At 49.6% G+C, this 25,439-nt stretch overlaps 2 protein-coding genes across 6 annotated transcripts in view; one reads left to right on the top strand and one right to left on the bottom strand.

Annotated features, from left to right (window-relative positions):
- The window catches only part of FANCI (FA complementation group I), a 72,311-nt gene extending 63,960 nt beyond the window's left edge, over positions 1-8,351 (top strand). For all 5 annotated transcript variants that reach the window (XM_012463867.3, XM_012463863.3, XM_012463866.3 and 2 more), the window contains exons 34-38: positions 56-115; positions 4,514-4,585; positions 6,050-6,145; positions 6,697-6,804; positions 7,759-8,351. In XM_012463867.3, the coding sequence (XP_012319290.2) occupies positions 56-115; positions 4,514-4,585; positions 6,050-6,145; positions 6,697-6,804; positions 7,759-7,821 (399 nt within the window). In that variant the 3' untranslated portion in view covers positions 7,822-8,351. The remainder of the gene's footprint in view (positions 1-55; positions 116-4,513; positions 4,586-6,049; positions 6,146-6,696; positions 6,805-7,758) is intronic.
- On the bottom strand, positions 2,823-24,954 carry POLG (DNA polymerase gamma, catalytic subunit). The gene is made up of 22 exons (XM_012463869.2): positions 24,242-24,954; positions 21,260-21,455; positions 19,807-19,974; positions 19,551-19,697; positions 19,371-19,450; positions 18,083-18,265; positions 17,828-17,979; positions 17,534-17,660; positions 16,283-16,519; positions 15,249-15,369; positions 14,952-15,038; positions 14,543-14,650; positions 13,913-14,073; positions 13,142-13,195; positions 12,916-13,033; positions 12,329-12,464; positions 11,968-12,214; positions 10,383-10,505; positions 10,082-10,250; positions 9,684-9,892; positions 8,598-8,758; positions 2,823-8,187 (listed from the first exon to the last, which is right to left on the bottom strand). The coding sequence occupies exons 1-22, from the start codon at positions 24,871-24,873 to the stop codon at positions 8,111-8,113; spliced, it is 3,693 nt and encodes a 1,230-aa protein (XP_012319292.1). The 5' UTR covers positions 24,874-24,954; the 3' UTR covers positions 2,823-8,110.
- Between the last annotated feature and the right edge of the window lie 485 nt (positions 24,955-25,439).

The following is a 25,439-nucleotide window of genomic DNA, read 5'->3' as shown; positions in this document are numbered from 1 at the left end:
ATGGGGGAAGCACTTTCATTGTGGGTTATATTGGTTTCCTTCTCCCTTGCTGCAGGTGAAGCTGTCTGGTTCTCATCTGACCCCCCTGTGTTATTCTTTCATTTCTTATGTACAGGTAAGTGATTGAGAGGCAGTACCCAAAAGATCTTCAAGAAAGGATTTCTTACATGCCCAGGGGACTATTGATAACCTGAACTGAGCGTATATAAACTTTTGTCATTGCTTGCCACAAGCCAGAGGCACCCATCAGAGACTGAGCCAAGGCTTGAGGGCTTTGCATCAAGGAGATCTTTGCATTCAGAGCAAGGAAGGAACAAGCATGCTGGGGCTCAAGGGCTTGGTTTATTTCTGGGTGACTGAAAGTCCGTGCCATGAGATGTCCTCTGGGAGTGTGAGCAGAGCAGCAGCAAGCTCATGGAGAGGGTTGTAATGAGAAGGCAGTCAGTGTGAGGGCGCCTCCGGGGCTTTCGAAGTGTCGTCTGGCCCTGAAAACCATCAGATTCCTGCAGTACTTGAGTCTTTATTGTTTGCTTAAAACAGAGTTTTTTAACCTCACTACTATTGGCATATTGGGCCGGATAATTCTATGCTGTGGAGCCTGTTCTGTGCATTTTGGGATGTGGAGCAGCATCCCTGGCCTCCACCTACCAGATGCCGATAGCAGCGCCCTAGTTGTAACAGCCAAAAAATGTCTCCAGAAACTTCCAGTTGTCCTTAAGGGACAAAATCACCCCTGGTTGGAAAGAGGAAGAAGAGAGAGATGTGCTATCACCTCAGGCCACTTAGTCATGCAGTAAATGTATCACAGGGCTGTGACTGATCTTTGAAGAATCAAAGAGAATGGGTCCACTAAGTGTCAATCTCAGCCAAGATTCTAGAACCAATTAAAGCTATGGATATTGACTACTTTGATAGTGATGCTTCACTTGTTTTCTGCCTCTGCATCACTTACAGGCACAATATCATTCTATTGGTAACTTGCCTCATTATGTGTATTCAGGGTGCCTTTTCCCCTCCCTTTAAAAATTGGTGATCAGCTGGACACTGGCTTATGCCTGTAATCTCAGCATTTTGGAAGGCCCAGGCGGGAGGATCACCTGAGGTTTGGAGTTCAAGACAGCCTGGCCAACGTGGTGAAACTCCATCTCTATTAAAAATACAAAAAATTAGCAGGGCATGGTGGCACATGCCTGTAATCTCAGCTACTCAGGAGGCCAAGGCAGGAGAATCACTTGAACCCAGAGGGTGGAGGTTGCAGTGAGGCAAGATCGCACCATTGCACTCCAGCCTGGGCAACAGGAGCGGAACTCCATGTCAAAAAAAAAAAGAAGAATCTGCGATCAAGTAGGCTGTCATCTGGATTTAGTTGAAGGAGTTCTTAGTAATGGGCTGATAGTTGAGGCTGTCTGTCACCTTGCCTTTGTATCAGTTTTGTGATCTGCATCAGGAATACGTCATCCATTTTCTGTATCCAGCCAGTAGCCAGCTGTCATAAAGATTTTACTTCTGGTCCTCTCCTTTTATCTCACCCAAATGCTTGCAGGAATGCTTTCTCAAACCTCATGCTTGTAAATTTTCATGTAGGTGCCATTCATCAAACGAATCTGTTGTATATATATAGGATATATATCTGTCCATTCCCATATTGGGGTTTTGAGTTTCCTCATCTCCAAGTCTTAATGATACCTATAAAGCCACATTCCACAGAGTATCCTGTGTAGACTGAGACAGTCCTCAGAAAAAGGAATTCAGTGAGAAATGCTCATACCGTATTTCTCATCTTAGAGATTCATGGCGTCCATCTGCATATTAAAGGTGCTGAGACCAGCCATGGTGGCTGAGGTAAGAAGATCACTTGAGGCCAGGAGTTCAAGACCAGACTGAGCAACATAGACCTCTCCCCATCTCCACAAAACCTTTAAAATATAGCCAGGCATGTGCCTATAGTCCCAGCTTCTTGGGAGGCTGAGGCAGGAAGATCAGTTGAGCCCAGGACTTGGAGGCTGTAGTGAGCCATGATCATGCCACTATACTCCAGGGTAACAGAGTGAGATCCTGTCTCAAGAAAAATAAAAGCAGTGCTGAGAGTTCCAACAGTATGTTCATTAGTAGTTTTCAGACCTATTCAAGAACATTTTTTAAAAATAATCAATGTTTCTATTTGGCAGAATAATGTTCCATAGAGTAGAGTTTGGGAATTACTGCTGTTAGATCCTATTTACTACCCTTGTTATGATTCACGAGTCACATTATCTAATCATTTTATTAGAACAGGTAATGCTTAGAGAACCTCTACCAGGTGTGCTAAGCTCTTTTCACACATCATCTCATTCACCCTAGCTACAGGTTGTAATTAGTAGTTATTCCTATATGCATGATGAGAAAGAGTAATCAGAATGCCCAAGAACACACCATGAGGAAGAGGCAGATCTGAGACTTGAACCCAGCTAGTTTGACTCGATCGCAGGAATTGGCACTTTCTCTGTAAAGGGCCAGATAGTAAATATGGGTCATACAGTCTCTGTCACACCTACTCAGCTCTACTATCACAATATAAAACCAGCCATAGACAATATACAAATAAATGAGCATGGCTATGTTCCAATGAAATTTTATTGTCAAAAACAGGCAGTGGCATTTTATACTATGGGCTGTAGTCAGCCAACCATTGCTCTAGAGTCGGACCTGATACCTGTTGACATGTAAAATGTTGGAGGGTTTGGCGTTTTCATGTTTCTGACCCCATTCTCAAGCATTTTCTTCTGGGAATCACTGCTACCTCCTAGACCGCTATTCTTTTCCCCCCATTACACAGTAATCAGTTTCATTTCTTCCCTGGGCATTTTCCTCCTCCTCCATCCATATTCCACGTAAAGCCTTACTGACGAGTCAGCTGATCTGCAGGCAAACATTTTACATTTTTCTGTTTTTGTGAGATGTACTTAATGAGTGCCTCTGGGCAAGAGCCCATGCATGGTTCCATTAATTCCAGCTCTTATCTAGAAATGGGGATTGCATTTTCCACATCTCTTATTGAGCTTTTCTTCTCTTGTAACCCCTCTTCATTTCCTCACTTCCTTAGATCTCAGTGGGAAGAAAGCAACGAAAACCATTGCTCCAGCTCTTAGCATCCTGCCCAGAACTGTATACCTTTAAAAGATGCTTGTCTTCCAGCTCTAATTTTGTCCTGCCTGGATCCGTTGGAATGGGCAGGGAACAGGGTTGATCCAAGGAGTTCAACGGGGTCCCATCTTTGATACAACCTCTGGGAAGATGGTTCACTTCCCACTTGGTCAGTGAGGTCGACCTGTGACTGCCTCCTTGCCTCCCACTTAATAGGGCTTCACCCTCTACCGTCCTCTGCCCTGCCTTCCAGGGCCCAAAACAGATTTCTGCGTTCCAGCCCCTCTGGAATGTCTCCAGTTCCTATTGTCCAGAACATGGCATGTGGAACAGCCTCCTTTTTCATGGCTCCACTGGCATAGCTTCTCTGTATTTTCAGGTCTGTTTCTTTATTCTCTTGTCCTCGTGGAACATGGTATGTTCCTTCCCTGAGGTTTAGCACTCCTGTTGAGGTAAAAGCTTCCTACATTTCTGTACCTTACATTTTGGTGGTTTTTCTCCTGTCTCTTGACTCAGGTCTTGAGTTTCTTTTGCCTTATCAGAATCCTATGCCTCTTGGTTCCTTTCTTTATATTACCCAATAATTTACAACATGGGGAAGTGTTCCTGTGACTCTTTAACCCGTTCTTGAGAATGATAACCCGTAGCACATCAAATGTATCTGGTTTTGGCTTTGCTGACTAAGGAAAATAGAATATATCTGGTGATTGCCTGTAAGTGGGAAGACTGCAGGGCCCTGCAGCAGCCTCCTCAACTTCCTCTCCTTTATGGAATCCATTTAGCCTACTGGCTGAAATACAAATAGAATTGCCTATTCCTGCCACCACCTTTACAGTCCCCATGTTAACCATTTAGTACCTCACCAGCCCCTTGGCTGACCCAGTGCAGTAACTGTCCTGCCTTCAACTTCCATGTGCCAGCTCTAAGAACAACAGATTATATACCTCCCAGCAATTGAAAACCATCTGAAGATTACAAAACATCACATTTTTTCCGCATCTTCTATCACCTGTTGCACAGATAATCCTGTTTACTACTAACAGCTGGGCACGGTGGCTCATGCCTGTAATCCCAGCACTTTGTGAAGCTGAGGCGGGCAGATCACCTAAGGCCAGGAGTTTGAGACCAGCCTAGCCAACATGGCAAAACCCATCTCTAATAAAAATAGAAAAATTAACTGGGTTTGGTGGCACGTGCCTGTAGTCCCAGCTACTTGGGACGCTGAAGCACAAGAATCACTTAACTCAAGAGGTGGAGGTTGCAGTGAGCCAACATTGCACCACTGCACTCCAGCCTGGATGACAGAGCAAGACTGTCTCCAAAAAAAAAATTACCACAAGCATGCTAGCTCTACAGAAAAATCATCAAGACAATGTGTTTGTTTCTTTAGAATAAGAAGAGTAAAAGCCTGAACTATACGGGAGAGAAAAAGGAGAAAACTGCTGCCATTGCCACAGCCATGGTAAGCTGCTGACGCTGACCATTAAAACGTGGTTGTCGCTGAACCTTGAAAACATTAAGTGAAAGAAGCCAGTGACAAAAAAAACCACATTGTGTGATTCTGTTTTCGTGAAATGTCCAGATTAAGTAAATCTAAAAAGGTCAACTAGATTAGTGGTAGCATAGAGCTAGGTGGGTTGGGAGATGTAATGGGGGGAACCAACAGCTAAAAAGGGTATGGAATTTCTTTTGGGGTGATGAAAATGTTTTGGAATTGATTGTGGTGATGGTTGCACAACTCTGAAAATACTGAAAAAAAATGTACATTGTGAGTGAATTGTGTGGTATATGAATTATAGCTCTATAGAGCTGTTACCAAAGTATGTGTTGTGTGTGTTACGTGGTGTGTGTGGTATACATGGCTCCTTCTCAACTCAGGGATTTTATGATCAGATGGAACATCTTATTTTTCCTCTGAACCAAAAACATGTTTTATTCAGGAAGCATCAGAAAATCTGGGGTTGAAATAAAAATAGTAAAATAACTTAAGATACTCCATTGGGGGAAATTATTTTTAGGTTAAAGTAAAATAACTTATGATACTCCATAGGGGGAAATTATTTTTAGGTAAAGTTGGTGAATGCAGAATGTGCTCTCTCAAAGATCTGTAAGAGTCAGCCAGGGTCCAGGAAAGTAGGCACTTAGCACATTGCTGGCCAAGTTGAAAACGAGCACAGCCTCTCTGGGGGCTTAGCAACTACTAATGAATCCCAGGAGATACACATTCTGATGTAACAATTTCACTTTTAGGATGTACAGGCCTGTGTACAGGATGGTCCTCACAACATTGCTTATAGAAGTGAAATATTAGAAACAAAGATATCCATTAATAGAGGACTGGATAAATAGGTTATAGTATATTTATACTGGAGAGTGTTATACAAACATACAAAAAATAAACATCTAAATGTTCAACTATCTGGAATTATCTCCAAGATAATGTTAAAAAAAAATGTACAGTGTCCTCATGGGTTTAAAAAAAATACAAATAAAAAATGTAGAAGGACCTACAAATTACAACTCAAATTGGGGGGAAAGATATATAATCCCAGCAGTGAAAATTCATATGCAGACCAGAACAAGGAAATACAACTAGGGCGAGAATAGGCGTAAGAATATCAAGTCAGAAAAGCAACTAAATTTCTGCAAATGATCCTGCCCTCCTCAGCCAGTCTCTAGATAACAACAAACAATGGGATTATAAATGGAAAGGACCACTGCAATTATCTCTACTGGCATTTGGGTCCTTTGAGATTGAACTGCCAAAAATTTTACATTATGGGTATATAAGTAAAACTGCATTCGATTGGGAGACACACTAGTTTCCCTCAAAGCCATACAGTTTTGGAAGTGACAGCCTCAGAGGAAAACTTCAGAAATCGGTTCAACCTGAAATGTAAGTCTTCTTCACGTTTTTTGCCCTTAGGCCAGAGTTCTTCGGGAAACCAAGCCAATCCCTAACCTCATCTTTGCCATTGAACAGTATGAAAAATTTCTCATCCACCTTTCTAAGAAGTCCAAGGTAAACATGCTCTATTATGTGCCACCATTTCCATTTACCTTGACGGGATCTGGCAAACTAAAGCAGCACAACTACAGTGGAGGAAAAGAGACTCTGGTCCATTTGTGTTTGCCATCTGTCCCTCTCTTTTTTTAAGAGACAGTGTCTAATTCTGTCCCCCAGGCTAGAGTGCAGGTTCAAGTCTCCTGCCTCAGCCTTCATAATAGTTTGTACTACAGTCATATGCCACCATACCCCACTAATTTTCTGTATATATATATTTTTTGTAGAGACAGGGTCTATGTTAGACAGGCTGGTCTCAAACTCCTGGCCTAAAGTGATCCTCCTGCCTCCGCCTCCCAAAGTGCTGGGATTATAGGCATGAACCACCACACTCAGCCTTTTTGCTATTCCTGATCTGATGGCCATTCCCCAGCATACAGCAGGAAGTGGGTGTGTGCTTGCTTTAGGTAGAAACTGAAAGGTTGGTCAGGTGCACTGAAAATGGCTTCAGCCGTCCTGGCAGGACCTATGAGTAGGGAGATGCTCCCATGCTCACAATCCCGTCACAGGTGAACCTGATGCAGCACATGAAGCTCAGCACCTCACGAGACTTCAAGATCAAAGGAAACATCCTAGACATGGTTCTTCGAGAGGAAGGCGAAGACGAAAACGAAGAGGTCAGTGCTGGCTTCTGTCTGGGAGCAGTCACAGATTAGTGGAAGGGCAACAGACTGGGAATGGGCTAAAAGGTGATCAGGCAAAGATGAGCGCCAAGGACTCTCAGAGGCTTGTAAACTTTGGACCACACCAAATCCTATGAAGTTGCCCTAACTTATATACATTTTTGGTAAACACTTCTGGAAGTGGGTGGTAACAAAACAGTGTCCTGCTGTGGGTCCTATTCTATTATCTTTTAAACTACTGGATGATGAGCAGCTGTAGCAGCCTGACCCAGAAACTAGTTTACTTCTCATGTCATGCCCTCATTCAAAGAAAGGCCACTCATTAGTCTGGGTTAAGGCTTCTTCCTTCAATTCATGCCAGTTGCTTATCCTTTTCCCCTGCAGTTTGTTCCTCTCCCTTTACTCCTACAGTACCACACCCCCATCCCTGCAACACCTTTGAAACAAAGCCCAAGGTTTCCTTACTTCTAGCACCTACAGTTTTCACCTGAGGTTTGTCTAATAAGTAGCAAATCAGTGACTCACTCCCATTTCTGAATTGGAAGTTTACATACAAGTGCCCTGGATTTCTGGCTTCTCAAGGATTTGGAACATGCCTTCTTCAGATGATCACACTCCAGGCTCCCATCCATTCCTTTACCCACTTGGCAGCAGCACTCAGGAGTCAAGTGGCCATTTTGATGCCAATGGCTTCTTCTGTCATTCCGTCCCATGAGTCTCCTCAGTATAGCAAAAGTCCTAAGAGGAGGAGTTGGCACTACCTTACTCTACACTTGGGAGGACTCCCTCCTCTTCAACATAATTAACTCCTGTGAGTGGGAAAGGGGGGAAAGCATGACTAACACAGGCTTTGATGAGAAGATAAAGAGGTGTTTGTTTTTTCTTTTTATTTCCACTGCCTTGGAGCAGGTTTGATCACATTAGAGCATTACTTCTTTCCCCTTCTAGGGCACTGCATCAGAGTATGGGGAACAGAACAAAGAACCAGCCAAAAAGAGAAGGAAAAAATAATTGAAATGCCTGAGTTAATATGAACTTTGGGGCTTTTGCTTCGTTTTTTCCCCAACAAGCAACAATGCCCCTCGTCCTACAGCCCACACCAATGTTGGCATCTTGGTTCTGAACCCACTGAATTCAACTGCACCTTCCGTTAGAAGGAATCTTCTTGGCAGGTCCTGCTACTGAAAAATGGCTGGCCTTAGGCAAGCCCTTCTGTGAAAAGCACAGCTGAAAGCCTGAGTTTGGGAGCCTGAGCTGCCCGATGAAGCTCCACGGGAGCAAATACAGCCTCCAGGCAGAGCTATGGTCCAGGCTGGCTTCGTTTCTCCAAGGAGCCTTTGGTGAGTTCAATTATCTGGTAAATATCCAGCGCTTCACCTGAAAGATAGTGCAAATTGGTTAGGATGCCACCTCTGGAACTATAACTGAGAGGTCAGAAGTGAGCAGAGGAGCTTAATGTGAAGGTCAGAAAGGAGAAAGGTTGAGAGCAGTGCGACGGTAATGTTACATGTTAAGAGGGTCTGTTTTCTTTGTATATAAAATAAGTCTGTCTGAGATACATTTTAAATAGAAAAAAAGCTTTCTGATTTACTTGTTTGGTAGTTAAAGCAGAGTTTTTTTTCTGTCACTTAAGAATGCACTATATTTCTGGTGTGGCTGAAGTGAGGGACAATATAGCATGAGTCAAGAGTGATTCCCTGGACCCTCAAGTTTCCTGTTCTCTAAGACCCACTTTCTAGTCCACCTCAGATCCAACGTGTAATGAGGAACAAGTGTGTTGTGCTCACCCTGGGGAATCCCATATCTCCTTTCCATCCCAGTTGGGTTGGAAGGGGTTTTACAATCCATGGTCACTTCCTTCCTGAGGCACCGGTCAATATCGACTGCACTGAAAAAGGCGACTGACTGGGGCAAGTCATTCAGCCCCAGCTTGTAGGCAAACATGCACCTGAAAGAGACCCAATCTCCTCTCACAGTCATGCCCCTCCTGTGAACAGATCATCACTCCTGGAGCACCGACCCCATACCCCTTACTTATACCCCATCTGTTCACTTAGCTAAATCAAGAAAGTCAAGGGCCAGTACTGTCTTCCATCCAGCAGCCTAACCTCCCACTGAGATACTGAAATGCAATATGGACTCCAAACACACTTTTTCCCCAGTTTGATAGAAGAAATTACTTCCAATTATTGGGCCAGAGTTTGAAGCATAAATGAGGACTTTTAGATGTGTTAAGCATAACCCCCCAGAGATGATGAAGAGGGCAATGGGAACAATGTTGAATATCATAAACATCTGTTATTTACCCATTAATCAGGATAGATCATGGTTCCCAAACTGGTTCTGAGTGGTAGAATAACATGGAACGGTAATATCATTTAATTCATCCATATGAACTAGGAATTTTACTATAAGAAAATACAACTCAGTATATAAAAGATATTTTAAAAATCACATTGGAGTGTCCCCATGAATAATGTTTTCTGTTAGCAGTCAAATAACAAACTTTTGGCACTTAAGAAAACATTTATGGGTCAAAGAAAAACATCTCAATTCCCTGTGAAATGAGAGAAGGCTTCTGTCATTTGATTTTCGAAATAGAAAAGTGTGAGTACCACCCATTGGAACAATTCCCCTAACCTCACTCTTCCTCAATGATCAGTCTTGGTATTTGACATTTTCAAACACAAGAAATCATTTTTAAAAAATTGAGACAACTTTTTTTTAGGACTCTCTAAGCTTTTAAAAATTAGAAAAAGCTGAAACATTCACTTCTAGGGGGATGAAAACTGAAAACTACCCAGTGTGGCCCAAGAAGCTCTCACCCGGAGCACATTGGCCAGACCACCAGAGAGGCCACAGGCCCCACTTACCTGGTCAAGAGGTTGGTGATCTGCAGGGCCAGGGCAGCACGGTAGCGGTCCTCCTCCCGCACCAGGTAGCGAACCTCGTCATGGATGCTGATGCAGAAGCGCCCATCTATGGCAAACTCCTCAAACAGCCACTTCATGGCCACAAGCATGAGGTGTAAGTAGTCAACAGCAGAGCTCTGCACCACCCAATTCACACGGCTGGTCATAAACTGCAGAGAGAAGGGGGGGCAGAGGTGAGGGACTCTGCTACATACCAACTACCCTAGAGTTAGGAGGTCAGGTAAAGCTCATAGAGAAGCTTCACTCTGGCCCTACTGACAAACCCTGGTAAGGTCCACAGGGAGCTCTGCCCTGCTCTCCCTGGTCCACCCACCCATGCTCCGAAGGTAGCAAGATACCTCTCCCTGGACAGCTGAGGGCTCCAGGGCTCGGCTGATGCGGCAGCCCAGAACCGGGGTGCGTGGTATGTCAGACGTAGCAATGCTCTCAAGCTTATTGAACATCTCTGACTCTGTGCCCCCCATCCAAGCCCGTTCAGCAACCACCTCCCACTTCTTCCAGCGTGACCTAAGGGACCAGAAACAGAGGGGAGAGTTTGTCTTTTAGCATTCTCAAAGCTGAAAAAGCATCTAAGCTCTTCTGGGGCAAGCCCAGACCCCTCCCCTCCCCCTCTATCCTTAACACAAAGAAGGTTCTTACTTCCTTGAAGCTTCTCTCTGGACCTTGCGCAGATCCTGCAGCGAAATCCAGCCACCCTCAGTTCTGTCCACTGGGAGGTGTAGCTCCCTCACCAGCCACTCACCCTCCTCTGACAGCCGATACCTGGGGAAGTGTTAATACCGTCATTCCCACGGGAGTGTTTCCTGTGCCACACTACTGCCTTGATAAGGAGTGTTCACATATCACTCAATTCTCAAAAACACTGGCATTAAGCCAGTCCCCTTAAGGCTTGTCTTCAGAGCAAGAAACAGGCTCAGAGAGGCTTAAGTGCCTTGCCTAGGGTCATGGAGCTAGGAGGAGATGCAACCCAGACAGGAGCCCAATAAAGGACAAAGATTCCAGCACACAAGGCCACTATTCCTATGGTCCTGTTTGTTTCCTTAGACACTGCATTGCCCAATGCCCAACACCAGCCTTTTATTCAGAAGGCAGCAAGGGCCATCATTCCAAATTTGGGGAGATGGAGTAAGAACAGGCTACTCCCTGAAGGGGAGGGGGCATTCGCAGAAGCAGAAAACACAAGAGCCAGGCCCAAGTTGCCCTTCTCAACTGCCATGACCCTAGACTCCCAGCTTCCATCTAACCTGCAGACATCACAAGGCTTGTTGCTTGAAGGCTCGAGACACGTCACTCACTTGCACAAAGGAGTTCCAGGGCTTCTACCACCTGCGCCCACAGTCAAACTCCTGTGACACTTTCAAAGGTGTCCACAACTAAAGCCCCACCACCTTGCTCGCCTCCACCAGCACATGCTGCCCACAGTACGAGCCCTACCCGACCTCACTTCATCCTCTCTGGATGATACTTGGCTCCCCTTTCCTGCATTTACAGTCATGCTCATGGTACAAGCCTTACCCAGCATCGCTTTATCAGCTCTGAAGGATGCTCAGCTGCCCTTTCCTGCATTTACAGTCACCAACCGCTACATCATTTATCACATACTTAACTTTAGTTGTTCACGAGAAAGTGAGTTTCCACAATGACCCAGCTGATTCAACGTGGACACTATTATACGTAAGGAAGTTGCAGCTCTCCTCCCTCACGCTTTTAGAACCCTCCAGAAAGCCTGCTAAGGCCCTGAGTACACAGTATGCAGTACTATCAGAGGAAACAATTTGCGAACTAGGCTAAGTAACCTGGAGGCCTGGTAATGCTTTCTCCTGTATCAACAGCAGCCCACATGCTCATTTGCCACAGCACCCTCCTGTCAACTCCTCTTCCACCCACTCCATTTGCTTTCGTTCCCTGGAGGCATCTGAGTTTGCAACCCCTACATTATTATTTATGCAGCATAATCAGAATTGTCAAGATGCTACCACCTGGTGACAGTATACCAAAAGTATGGCTTTACTCCCATGAGGGAAATCTGTTTAAGGCTGACTATAAAGCAAGCACATGTCACAACAGGACAAATCATCCTGGAGCTAGGTCACACAGGTGTGGAAGGAGACGGGCTAGGTGGGGGTTCAAGCAATGGGCAGGAGACAGAACAGATAAGTACTAAAAGGCAGTAAAGCAGGCCTTGGGTTCTGAGTGTTAAAGTGGACAGGAGAGGGACCCTCACCGGCGGAGGCCCTTGGTGACAGCGTACATCTGCTGGGCCTTCTCAGCCGCCTCCTGCCGTGTAAGCCGGTGGTTGAACTGCATTAGTAAGCGCTCAGCAAAGGGCTGCCCGGCACCATAGATGCGGCCATAGTTGAAGACTTTGGCGTGCTCTCGGCTGATGCCCACGGTGGTGGCTGTCTTGCTGTGTAGATCCGTGCCCCTGCTCTTCCTGCCCTGCAGTGTCATCCACCCAAAGGCTGTGCAGCCTGGAAGAGACACAGGAATGAGAAAGGAAGCTCAGGAACATCGGCCCATGTCCATCACAAGTGTGGATATGCTGCCTGAGGGGCTGGGCTGCCCCGACCTCGGCTCCTGCTCACCATGCATGCCGGCAAAGTGGGCGTCTCCAAGCACAGCTGCAATCCACAGCTCTTGGGAGTCCACATCGGCACCCACAAGGGTGTAGCCAGGTGGGGCCTGTACCATGGCTTTCAACTCACTGCCTACTCGGTCAGGCTGTGGGAAGAGGGAGATACCCCAATGAGACTCCTACCCCATTTCTGGAGCCAGAGTTGACTGAGAAAGAGCTGGAGCCTTTCCTGAGGGGATGGATGGCTTTAGAGAATGCCAGACAGCACTGCTGAAACTCCAGTTCCAGAGACAGCCCCCCTCAGCAACTGGGGTGATGGGTAAAGAATCTGCTCTGTGCCTAGCGCCCTGCCAGGACCCTCACATACAAGGTCCCATCTAACGTCTATGATCGCTGTAGCTATTGTGCCTGTCATCGTCTGGCCAGGAAGGGTGCCCAGAACACATTTACCAAAGGAGTGAACAAGAATCATGATGCCAGATCTGAACTAGGGTCCTGCCTGACCCAGATCATAGGGTCCTTTTCATGCTCCTCGCTAAATATCAAAAGGCCCTCAGATCCCAGTTTCCACAGACCTGGGGAAGGAAGGACACGTACCCGGGCATTGCTGGCAGTGAGCCATGTGGGCTCCACAGCCCGGCGAGTGATGGTGCCAGCGGTCACCACTTGGGGCAGGATGGCCCCGTAGAGGCCTTCCTCATCATAGTCGGGGTGCCTGGTGTAGTGCAGGGGAAGGAGATGGGTCTTAGCAGGTTGCTTTGGCCCTAGGACCTACCACCCCACCTCAGGTCTCCTATCCCTGCAACCACTCAGCAGGCCATACCTGATCACAGCACGGGGCAGAGCTGACCTGGGTAGCCACACCACCATCTGGGAACTGTGGGGACAGACAGGGGGAGACTCAGCACAGCCAAGGGAAGCAGAATCTACCCCCATCCCACCATAGTCCTTACCTGCCCCGCTCCAGACCTGCTATACCCATTACCCAGCCTCACTGACTGGACTCAGGCTCAACCAAGGCCTCAGGCCCTATGACACATACACCAATCAAGAGCATAAGCCATCTGGGAACTGGCCAGGCCTCCGAGTGAGCTTCTGCTCTTCTCTGGAAGGATCCATGAGGCGCCCCTTCCACCACTGCCTCTTCCTACACGCAGGGCAGACTTCACCATCCCAACACCCACTTGGTTCATGAGAGTGTGCCAGTAGCCACAACCGCCTTGGAAATGGCCTTCAAAGATTAATACATTTGCCATTCCAGACTACAAGAGCGAGCTCCCAGCCCCAACAGGGCTTACAGGCCACCAGCTCTCCATGGTCCTCAGCCATATCCCATGGCTCCAGCAGTTACACAAAGGGATTCTGGGAGCTACCAAGGGCTCTCATGGTCTGACAGCAGGAATTTTTTTTTTCACATAAACAAGGAAACTGAGGCTGGAGGGAGACTTGCCCGAGGTCCATGGCACAGGACCAAAAGTAGCCAGGCCTCTAGACCGTATCTAGGCTGGCCCTCCATGGGAATCCAGGGTTAACTAGGGATCCCTGGGTGGAAGAGGGGGAAAGGAGTCCCAGGACTCCTCCCAGGGTGGCCCACCTGATACGTTTGTGGGCGTTCCTCCAGAAAGAAATCATTTTGTTGATTTCCAGGGCACGGGGCCCACTGGCACCTCCTGGGCCAGCCTGCAGGGTGCCATCCTCCATCTTGGGCAGGAAGTCCTTGGCAAAGGGGCTTCCCACATTATAGTTATTACCATCCTGGACAGAGCAAAGGAAGCAGGGGCTGGAGGCAGGTGGCAGACCCCTGGATGGGGAACCAACGTGAGCACCTGCACTCCTCCCAACACTGAGCCCAGAACCTCAGCAGCCTGAGGCGAATTCCTGATTGCATCACGCACGCACGCACACACGCACACCCCCACCCCCCAAGACACAGACATGAGCGAACCTGGATCCCCTCATAAATCAGTCAGCAGAACCTATCATGTACCAGATGTGGTGCCAGACATATGACATACCCCATAGCATTTAATTCCACCACCGTGCTCCATGCTACTTTTCATTAGAAAAACAAAAGCTGAGCGATGACAGTTATGTGCCTGAAATCATACTGTCCCACTACTAGTCATTCCCACAAAAAGGACAGTGTCAGGTGTGTGACCTGAAGGCCTGCTGTGGGCCTTAAGCACAGTGGACACAACGAGAAAGGCCATGACCCATGACACACCTTGTGAGGCAGTTTGAAAAACCAGCAGCCAGGGACATCCACATCATTGTAAGGTCCATTGCCATGGTGATAGGTAGGCTGGCTGTCCTTGGAGCCACCAGGGGCAGTCTGTGGGGGCCATACACCTAGATCAGGCCCTGCTCCAGCACCTGCATTCGGCAAGGGCCAGGGGGTAGCGGGTGGGAAAAGGGCCTGAAACTGTCATCATCAGCTGGGAAATGACATGATGGCCATGAGGTCTCAGGCTGTCTCCTTGGCCTTCAACATGTGTGGGGCCTCCCAGGGGCATGATGGCATCTCCAGCCCCCCACGACCCAGGGAACTCTGGCTGGGAAGAGCTATGTAGGGAAGAGGAAGCCCTTGCCACCAGAACCCACCCAGAGAACCCCTGAGGAGGTGCCCTGCTCACCAGAGCTAGGGGTTGACCTGACACTGCAGCTTGCAAATTCTCCATCTTGGCCTCAGCCTCCACTTCTAAGTAATCCAGTTCTTCCAGCTGGATGGGCCCAAGGACCAAAGGAGTGAAGCAGGAGATTGGGTAGGCCCCAATCCACCAGCCCCTCCCTGCATGGCACTCAGACAGCCCAGGCTAGTCAGGGGTGAGCCACCAGTGCCAGCCTCCCACCCAAAAGGCTGCCGCTTCCCTGGGTAGATGGAGTACAGAGACCTCCCCTCCCCAAAGCTCAGGTTCAGAGCCTGCCCTCACCGTCTGCCACATGGTGCTACTGTCAGTGAACAGGAACTCCTCAGCCAGGCTGGCCTCCTGGGGTGTCAGCTGCTGCTTCCCCTGTTCGAGACAGTGCTTCCTGTACAGGGACTCGATGGCTCTGGGCAGAGAACAGCAGCAGCAGCCTCTCATTACCAGATGCCCACTCAGCCTGGCAGCTTGCTGGTGCCTTCCGCAGTTCCCTTTGTTTGGTCCTCAGAATCAGCTGAGGCAGAACCAGACAGCACTTCCCCTGGCTTTTAGACAGGGACTGACAAACTGAAAATGTCAGCACCCTGGCGGCAGGCTGGGGTTTGAGGCTCATCTCACTCAAATCCAAGTTTCCCTTACACTGCAGAGCTGCTGTCTTGAGAAGCTCTCAGAGCATAGCTGGGAGGACAGGACCCAGGGCCCAACTACAAGCTGGTTCCTGCCAGCTCACCCACCCTTGGGCTCAAAGGAACAAGGCCAGTCCCATCCCCTTTTGTCTGACAGCTCCACAAGGAACTTAGGCCGCCCTGCAGAGCCAGGACTCTTAACTCTGGGCTCCTGTAAGTTTCTCCCCAACACCTGCTTGTTTAAAGCTCAGGGTCTGTGATCTCAAACAAGTCAGCTGAGCCTTGGTCAACTACAACATGGGGACAACCATTCTAGGTCATGGGGCTCCCTGGGGAACAAATGAGGGAAGCACTGCTTGGCCCACAATTTTCACTCAAATTATATACACTTTTTGAAAAGCCCATCTCCCTGCCATCTGCAACAGCTCTCTGCATGTTCCTGTGAAGGCAGCTGTACTGTGCCCAAGAGTAGGGCTTTTAGTCCTCCTCACTCTGATAGTCTCGACATACTCCCTACTAGGGCTCTAAGACCCAAAGAGTAAGGGGAGCCATGGAAAAAAACCTGAACCCAGATTCTTTTGTTTTCTTCTGAATCTAGACTCCTGAACCCAAACTCTTTCCATTAGCCTGAGCTGACCAGCCAGAGGAAGGGCTCCCTAGACTCCAGCCCCTTCCGCTCCTGGGCCTGAGCCTTACCTGTAGGGGCAGACCACCCCAGCAGACTCCGGGGTGGGGCCTGCCAGCAGCTTGGCCAGGTTGTCCCGCCTCCCAGGTACCAGGTAGCCCCAGCCATGACGCTCTGAGTAGTGCAAAGGGAAGCCATCCCAGGTCAGTGCCATGAGTTTAGGTGTGACCCGCATCTGCAGACTGAGGAGGCTGGGGCCTGGGGTCCATGCAGGGTCGTCTAGCCGGGGGCAGAGCTTCCGGTACCATCTACGTCCCACCAGGAAGACAGTAGTGTCACAACAGTAAGGGCAGTTGCTGGGGGGAAGGTTCTTTCTCCCAGGATGTGCCCCACCCACCCTCCAAAGTCCTGGGGCTTTCTAGTGACTACAGCCTAAAGCCACCATCCCCTCCTCGGGGATGCTTTAGCCAGGATCCCCATGGAATCCTCTAGGAGAATATTTCAAAAAGGAAAGACACTCAGTCCCAATGGACTAGTCAGAAGCCAGGACACAGAAGCATACCCTGGCCCAGGACGGGGCTCCTTCCCAAACTCCATTTCATCGGGGGTAACTCTGGCCAGAGGAGGGAGCAGATCTGGCCTCCCTACTCCTCTAGAGAAACGCCAGTTCTTATGGGCTCTCTAGTACAGGCTGTTCACCAGGGCTGAGCCCAGGCTGAGGCTAGCGAGGCACCCAGGACACTTGCTTTCAGGGTCAGGCGAGTGCAAAGCTGGCAGCAAGGAAGCCTTCTTACTTCCCCAGGCAGAGTCAGAACTACCTCAACACTGCTCACTCTATGGATACTAGCTGCACTGGCTGATCTGCATGTCTGGCTCCTCCTAGAAAGAAGGAGCCACTGGAAAGGAGGAGGCATGCTCTTGTCTGTACACCCAGTGGCTGCCCCGGGACTGAAGAGGAGGAGCCATGCTCTCATCTGTACACCCAGTAGCTGCCCCGGGACTGGAGAGGAGGGGCCATGCTCTCATCTGTACACCCAGTAGCTGCCCCAGGACTGGAGAGGAGCCATGCTCCCGTCTGTACACCCAGTGGTTGCCACATCCAGTGCACTGCTGGTACTCAGAACACTATGCCGCTCAAAGAGCCCAGTGAGTCGGTCCAGAGTTAGCAAATGAGAACAGGACTGAAGATGGTGTGAATGAATGGCAGTTGGGTCTAAGTGCACATGTGCATGCTGCCTCTGTGCCAGAACCCAGATCAGGGCTGTCCTGAGAATGGCACGGGCTAGACTCTAGATACACTACTGGGGGTGGGCAGGGCTCACCCAGGGTGTCCAGGAAGGTGCTGGAGCCGCTTGGGTAGGAGCTCTGTGGTCCCCTTCAGCTTCTGCAGGCAGGCACGGGCTGCAACATCTTGTTGAAACTCCTCTTCCTCACTTGGGGGGGCGAGGTCTGTGAGAGTAGGGGAAAATAATCAGGAACAGGAGCAGGAACTCTTAGTAAGACCTGCCCCCACCACTCATCTCCAGAAGGCTGGAGCACCCCTTTCCAAGGACCCCCTCAATCACAGGACCTTCCCAGAGACAACCCCTGCCCTACCTCCCATCCATGCTCCCCACCTCTCTCATCCATGGGATCACCAGGGGCCCCAGGCCCCTCGATGGGCAACTTGCTGGCTATGGCTGGCTCCTTCTTCACCTTCCTAGCTTTCTTCTGCTTAAATTCTTGCAGGTCCCACTCCAGGTCCCAGAGCCAGGGGTCTTCTTTGTACCTACAGAGCCAGTCCACTAGGGCAGGGCTAAGGCTGAGCCAAAGGCTAGGCCTCCCACCTGCCAGTCCCCTGCCTAGATCCTACCCACCCAAGGCCTGGCTACCTGTCTCCTGAAAGCAGCTGGCAGGCGTCATTGGCCAGGTCCATCAACGACTTCTTCATCTCCCGCTGGAGCTCCTCATAGGTGCCCTGTGCCTCCACCAGGTAACGCTCCCAGTTCTGGTTGACAGGCAAGTAGGAGACACCCATCTCCAGCATGCCGGCCAGAGTCACCGGGTGAGGACACCTTGGAGGCAAACACCAGGAGCTGCCATAAATGACCACAGGAGGCAAGACTTTGTCCCAATCCCTGAGCTGCTCTAGCAATCCTCAACCCAGCCACCAACACGGCATAGCTCAAAAGTCAGACAGACAAGGGATTAAATCACAGCTCTACTGTCACTCATCCCTAAGTCACCCCATCTCTCAGAGCCTCAGTTCTTTCATCTATCAAATGGAAACAGTATCATCCCATCCTCAGGGGTAATGTGGGAAATACAGATGGCAAAAGTGAAGATGGCTGCAACACATGGACTGTGTGCCAGGCACTGTGCTAAACATCCCATACATGAAAAACATCACGCACAAACCTCACAACTTGGGCAGTAAAATGCAGGTGACCTTAAACAACACAGGTCTGGATCATGCAAGTTCACTTACACACTCATTTTCTTCTGCGTTACCCACCCGTGACAGCAAAACCAACCCCCCTCCTCCTCAGCCTACACAACGTGAAGACAAGGATGGAGACCTTTATGATGATCCACTTCCACCTAATGAATAGTAAACATTTTCTCCTCATGATTTTCTTAAAACATTTTTTTTCTGGCTTAAGAATACAGTATATAATATATTTAACATTCAAAATATGTATTCATTGTTTATGTTATCACTAAGGCTTCCGACCAACAGTAAGCTATTAGTAGTTAAGTTTTAGGGGAGTCAAAAGTTATATCCAAATTTTCCTTCCTTTTTTTCTTTCAATATCTTTGGTACAAATATACCTCAATTTTCAGCGACACAAGGGCCACGTCAGAAGATGGACTCATGAGTAAACATAAGCACAATGTACATGAAACCCTTGGCTCAGGATCTATTTCACAGAAGGTGTATGGTAAACCAGGACATGCACAGGAAACACAGCAAAGCCCCATGGCCCTCCTCCCGGGACCTCTGTAGAAATTCAGAGCCCAGGTCCCAGATGGACACCTCTAGACAGAGGGCTCCATTCTTTCTGCCTAGAAAAGCTAAGGTCCCCAACCTGAGAAAGAACCAATGCCACCTGAATACAGTGGGCCTCGGGACCAGGAACACACTGACTCCCAGAGATTCCCACATGGGCTCCCCCTCACCTCTCCAAGAAGAGTGGTAGCTGCTGCTGAAAAACTTCATAGGTGGCCCACACATCCTGGGCACAGTACTGCATCAGGTCCTGGCACAAGGTGACAAGAAGATGCAAGGTGGGTGGCACCCAGAACCACCACCAGGTCTCAGGATCAGGCCCATCTCCCCAGTCCCGTCCAGTACCATACCTGGAAGTTCTCACGAATGTCCTTCATGCTGCCCTTCACAAACAGCTCTCGAGGCTCCTTTTCTAAGTGAGGCCCCCCTACATAAAGGCTGTGCACCTCTGCCAGACTGTTGACACTGCTGATGTTCAGCCAGTCCCAGGATGAGATCTGGGAACCAGAGAGCAAGGGACAGGCAGATCAGCTTGGCCTCAGGCCAGACGGGCTGCTGAGGGGGTCCCAAGCACCATGTTCCTGCCCACCCGCAGTGTACTCTCACCGCTGGACCTCCTCTGGCTTTCCTCTGGGACTTTTGATCTTGCTTTGTGAGGCGCTGGGCCTTGTGCTTGCCCTGCTTGGCTGCTATCCACAGACTGCGCTGGAAGCTGCTAAGCCCTGAGATGGCCATGTGCATGCTCATGGTGTCCAGGAAGCGCATGCGGGAGCCCTGAGGAGGAGGAGGAAAGAAGGGAGGCTGCAACTGTGGGGCCGGCCCACCACTCTCTAATGGTTTGGACTTCCGGCCCTACCTCAGCTCTTCAAACAGCTTCCCCTCCTGGCACACAGCCTCTAGCACAAAATACAGAATCCTCAGCTTCCTTGCCACCTGTAAGGGGCCTGCCTTCCCAAATTCTAGCCACCCTTTAAGATGCAGGCCTGGTTCAATCCCAGTGTGCAAGTCCTTCCCAGCTTCCAGCAAGAGCTCTGAGCAACTTGGGGACAGAGTGGCCAAAACAAAGCTTTCAGGGCTATCTGGTCTGGTCCCAACCTGCTACTCAAGAGCTCTGTGGCCCCGGGCCTGTCAACAAGGCTATCTGAGCTATAGGCTAAGGTTGTTCTCCCCTGCCTGGACTGTCTCCTAGGGCTGTTGTGAAGATACAACGAAAAAACGCTTTTCATAAAATTAAGAATTGCCACAACGAGCCAGGTGTGGGGGCTCATGCTTGTAATCCCACCACTATGGGAGGCCAAGGTGGGTGGATCGCGAGGTCAGGAGTTCGAGACCAGCCTGGCCGGCATGGTGAAACTCCACCTCTACTAAAAATACAAAAATTAGCTGGTCATGGTCACAGGCGCCTGTAATCCTAGCTACTCAGGAGGCTGAGGCAGGAGAACTGCTTGAACCTGGGAAACGAACGTTGCAATGAGCCAAGATCATGCCACTGTACTCCAGCCTGGGAAAGAGCGAGACTTTGTTTCAAAAAAAAAAAAAAAAAGAAAGAAAGAAAAAAGAATTCCACTAGTATACACTAGGCAGAGTGCTGAGTGTCTGACACGCAGGCGTTATTCCAACCCTCCTATTAATCCTATGAGGTTTCATTCTTTCAGCCTAGAAAGCTAAGACTGAGAGATGTTAAGGAGCTCACACTAGTCATCAGTGGTTAAGGTAGGTGAGCCCAGGCTGTAGCTCAGAACCTTCAAGACCCACACTAAGCTCTAAAATGCCACAGAGAAAAAGGTCATTACTCTCTGACAACTTAAATCCTACACCAGGCTTTCCTGGGGACATGAACAGCGAGGCAAAGACCAGAGGCACAGCTGGCCAACAGACGGGCCTTGTGGCTGCAGCAAAGGCAATAGAGACACTTGCCAGGAAAACAGCGCCTTCCCTAATCACTGAGACAAGGGCTCCTCCCAGGAAAGCAGTGCCTTCCCTAACCACTGAGACGAGGGCTCCTGGCCCATCCCATGCATCCCATGCCAGAACCTTCAGCTGGCCCCAGGAACCTTACCTGGATCAGGTACTGCTCCCTGACATGAGCTCGGTCAAAGGAGACATTGTGCCCCACCACTAACTTCTCCTGCCAGTCTCTCTGGGTGGGGCTGCTGGCACCAGCAGGGACCTCCAGGGGGATGAGGTCAGCCGGCGACAGCTGGCTGGTCCAAGAGTAACGCTCTTCCACCAGCCGCCGGCTGCACCAGGAATACCTGAGGGAGGCGAGAGGCAGACAGGTTCACCATGGAGACACTGAACTTCCACAACACCCACTGCACACCTACCACCACATGCCAGGTCACATACTGGCAGCTGGGGATACAAGTGAGACCACAGGGTGCTCCCAACTCCAAGAGCTACAGGTCAGGTGTGTTGGGCAAAGGAAGGGGAAGGGGGGTGCTGGCGGGCAGGAGCTACAAGAGCTTCTTTAAACTTCCACACATAAAAAAGGAACTACCAGGCTACAAAACCTACATGCAGGTATTATAGCCTGGGCCACTGAGGTGTTTGCTAGGCCCAGTGTTCACTGGGTCTGCATCCGGCTCTGAGGTGTTTTATGAACATGCTCAACCCCTAGTGTCTGTAAGCACAAACCACCTACTGTTCAAAGTGCTAGTAAAGGAGAGACATAATAACAGAACCCACGGTGGAGACTTTTTTAATTGAAGTGGCAAAAAAAAAAAAAAAGACAAATGCTGCACACATGTAGAGGATGAATCATCCCACGGCTGAAAAGATTCTAGGGGACAAAGAGCAAATCACACCCCTTGGAGAAGCAACCACCCTCAGTGAGAGACCAGGGAAAAGTGCTGGAAAATGAGAAAATGTATGCACATGTGACAGGGTGGGGGTGGAGGGATAGGGGATGAGTGCTGCCTGCTGGGGGCCCGACACCGATTCTGGAAAAGGTGCAGTTTGCTCAAGGTCCATGAGGCTAGGTGTGGGGGAATGGTCACTGAGAAAATGCCTGTTGCAAACCACAGACTGTTCTGAACAGTGAAGGCTCACTCAGCATCAGAGTGAGTGATGAGGCCGCATGTGGACAACACAGCTGCAAAGGAGCTCCTCGCAACCTTTATGGAAGGGAAGGGGAGTATCTGCCTCAACAGATTCAACACATATAAAACAAACTTCTTTCAAAGAGAAAGCAAAAAGAGGTTCCTAGTTTTAAACCTGGCAAAACCTGGCAAAATCTAACTCATATTCCAAATGGTGAAAATAAGCCAAGGAACTGAAAGAAACCCACTCCCAATTTTTAATTCAGCATGTCAAAGCCCTTAAAACACCACAGACAAGGCTAAAGAATGCCAAATAGCTGAGGCCATGATAACAGGGACTTTAATTACATTAAAAAGCCACACTGGTGTCAAGATGCAGCCCTACAGCTGTGCATGAAGCCATCTTATTTATTATAAGCTTATTTGTGATTAAAAAGAAGGTGGCCAAATTTAAGATGAATAGGGATTCATGCCATTAATGCTAGTTTTCCTGTCAATCTTACATAAACACTGACAGCCAGAGAGATGTCCCTCTAGGCTGACAGCCAAAGCCCTTACCCATAGCCTTTGGGGCGCTGTCCTGGGGGAGGCTCATAGCTGATGAAGGCTTTTCCCTCCCACTGGAAATTGTAGGCTGGCCCAGGACCTAATGCTATACAGCTAAGGGGCAGGGGCATGTCCGGGTTCAAAGCAGACTGCTACGAGGGCACCACGGGGCACCCACCCGCCCACCAGACTCCCAAGAAGAAGGTCCCAGCATGAGCCCAGGCCAACTTAAGCAATGCCCCGAGTACCACTGGCAAGAATGGAATGAGAATGAGGGCAGAGAGGGAAAGAGAGAGGGAGAGGAGAGTAAAAGGAGAGAAAGGGAGGAGGAGGAAGAGAAAAGGGGACTTTAGGTAACTTGGCCAAAAATGACCAAAAGATCAAAACACATCTTTCTTGTCCCTGGTTTCCTAATTTTCTTTCAGCCACCAAAGCCTACTTTATCTTTTCAAATGATGGCCGGTATTCCCCTTTACTTTGACCATCAAGTTACATATCATAAGTAGTGTGATTCTCATTGCAACTGGAACTCAATCAATGTGGAATCATCCAGTTTTGCTCTTTTCAGCCATTAATGCCTACCTTATCTATTTAGCCATGTTTTCACCATTTTCAACTGCATATTTAACATTTCGCAGCTTTCTTTACAAAGATGTAGCTTCCAATAGGAATAAAGAAACTGCCAACTTTTTTTGCTGGCCATGCCTGAAAGCATTAAGGTTGTAAATAGTATTTTAATCCTGGAATGAAGAATAAAAAAAAAGGGGAGAAACAGTACTGCCATCATTGTTTGAAAAGAAACTTGGGTAGCACTTAGAAAGTTATTTAAAAAGAAAAGAGAGATTGGATATATTTGTTTGGGACCAAAATGCCTGCTTGGAAGGCTGGGGGAAGGAAGCAATGCTTTTCAGCTAGGGGTGGTCAACCAGAAGCCACCTCAAGGGGCGTCTGGAAACGGTGGGGGTGGGGCTTGGTCTGGCTTTTATGGGAAAGGCTCGGGATGCTAAATGTCCTATACTGCCTGGGACAGTCCCACGAAAAGGAGCTTTCTACTGCTCAAAATAATCAATAGCTCCCCAAACAGAAACACTGTTCAAATGACTCTCTGACAACTCAGACCTCCACTAACTTCTCATGATACTATCAGGGGAGGGGCAAAGGCACCAAATCATGGTGACCTAAGTGGCCTCCACAGGTCTTATGTACAGTGCTCTGTGATTCTCTGCACGGCCTTTACTGCCTGACATCAACTTGGGTATCTGCTTACTGCCTGTGATCTTCCCACCAGAAAGCGTGTCAGTCCCAGAGAAGCAGGGGTCTAGTCTGTTTAATTCACATCGGCAGTCCCTACTTGAGCACCCAGCACATACAGGACCTCAGTAAAGTTTCACCGAAATGAACTATTCAGCTGGGCCCCCACGCCTGCGTATGTCCCCAACCCCGCCCCTACTTACCAGGCCGAGGGGGATATGGCCACCGCCAATGTGGGGCAAGTTCCCTCTGCCAAGCAGACCTCCACGTCGAACACCAGGGCCCGCTCCTCGGGGATGGCCACGGGTACGGCCTCCCCCTCGGGGCCGTACCGGGTCCAGCCCTCCGCCCAGGCCCAACTCGGGGGCTGCGGGGGCAGCTGGGCCTGCAACAGCGAGTTGGCCGCCTCCAGGTAGGGCAGGCTCTGCTTCTGGGCCAAGAGGCGGAAGTGCTCGTCCAGGTTGTCCCCGTATAGGGGCGGCAGGCGCAGCTCCACGTCGGGCAAGGGCGCGGCTGGCTGCCCCCAGAGCCCGTGCTTCTGCAGGTGCTCGACGCTGCGGCGCACCGCGGCCTCGCCGGGCATCTCCCCTCCTTGCCCGAAGATTTGCTCGTGCAGCCCTCTCGAGAGCATCTGGATGTGCAATGGGTTGTGCCGCAGCTGCCCGCCCTCTGAGGATGGCACTTGCGGCGGCTGCTGCTGCGGCTGCTGCCGCCGCCGCCCGTCGCTGGGGTCGGACGCGCGGACGGAGCTGGAGACCCAACGCCCCGGAGCTGGAGCCAGCCCTGGCCCGACGGTGGCGCCGGCGGCCACCTTCCTCCAGAGCAGGCGGCTCATGGTTGGTGCAGGGACCCCCCCGCTGGGAGTCAGAACACCTGGCTTTGGGCTCCAGCTTGGCTGTTCTTACTGGCTGGAAGACGTGGAGAGAGACACGTCCTGTCTCCGCTCTCCAGTCAGTGAAATGGGCTTGACCATGCCTGCCTTCCACCCCAAATCCTAAAGGAGACAGATGAGATAAAGCGTTATTTTCCATATAGGTAACAGGTGTGTTCACAGTCAATATTCCTTGAGCCTTTACTGCGTCCCCGGCCCTGCGCCAGGGGCTTCAGGTACATTTTCTGTTGTTAACCCTCAAAACTTGGGAAACCTCAATACCCCGCCTGGGGAAACGCAGCTCTGTCAGTGATACACGTGGGGAAGCCGAGGGCAGCGAGTAAGGGCGCAGACTCTGGAGAAGGGCGACGCGGGCTCGAACCCGCTTCTGGCTCTCTGGAGCTGTGCGACCTTGGGCAAGCTCCTCAGGCCCCGACATCCTACTCCGTGAAATGGGGTTACGAATTCCACCTGTCACGCAGGGCTGCTGTCTGGGTGACACAAGCGACTTTGTCGCGCGGCCCTGCTCC

The sequence above is a fragment of the Aotus nancymaae genome, unplaced genomic scaffold, assembly GCF_030222135.1.
Source record: "Aotus nancymaae isolate 86718 unplaced genomic scaffold, 86718_ANA_hifiasm-v0.15.2.pri h1tg000014l, whole genome shotgun sequence".
Taxonomy (NCBI): Eukaryota; Metazoa; Chordata; class Mammalia; order Primates; family Aotidae; genus Aotus; species Aotus nancymaae.
The sequence above is the reverse complement of the archived record's forward strand: the minus strand, read 5'-3'. Positions and strand labels throughout refer to the sequence as shown.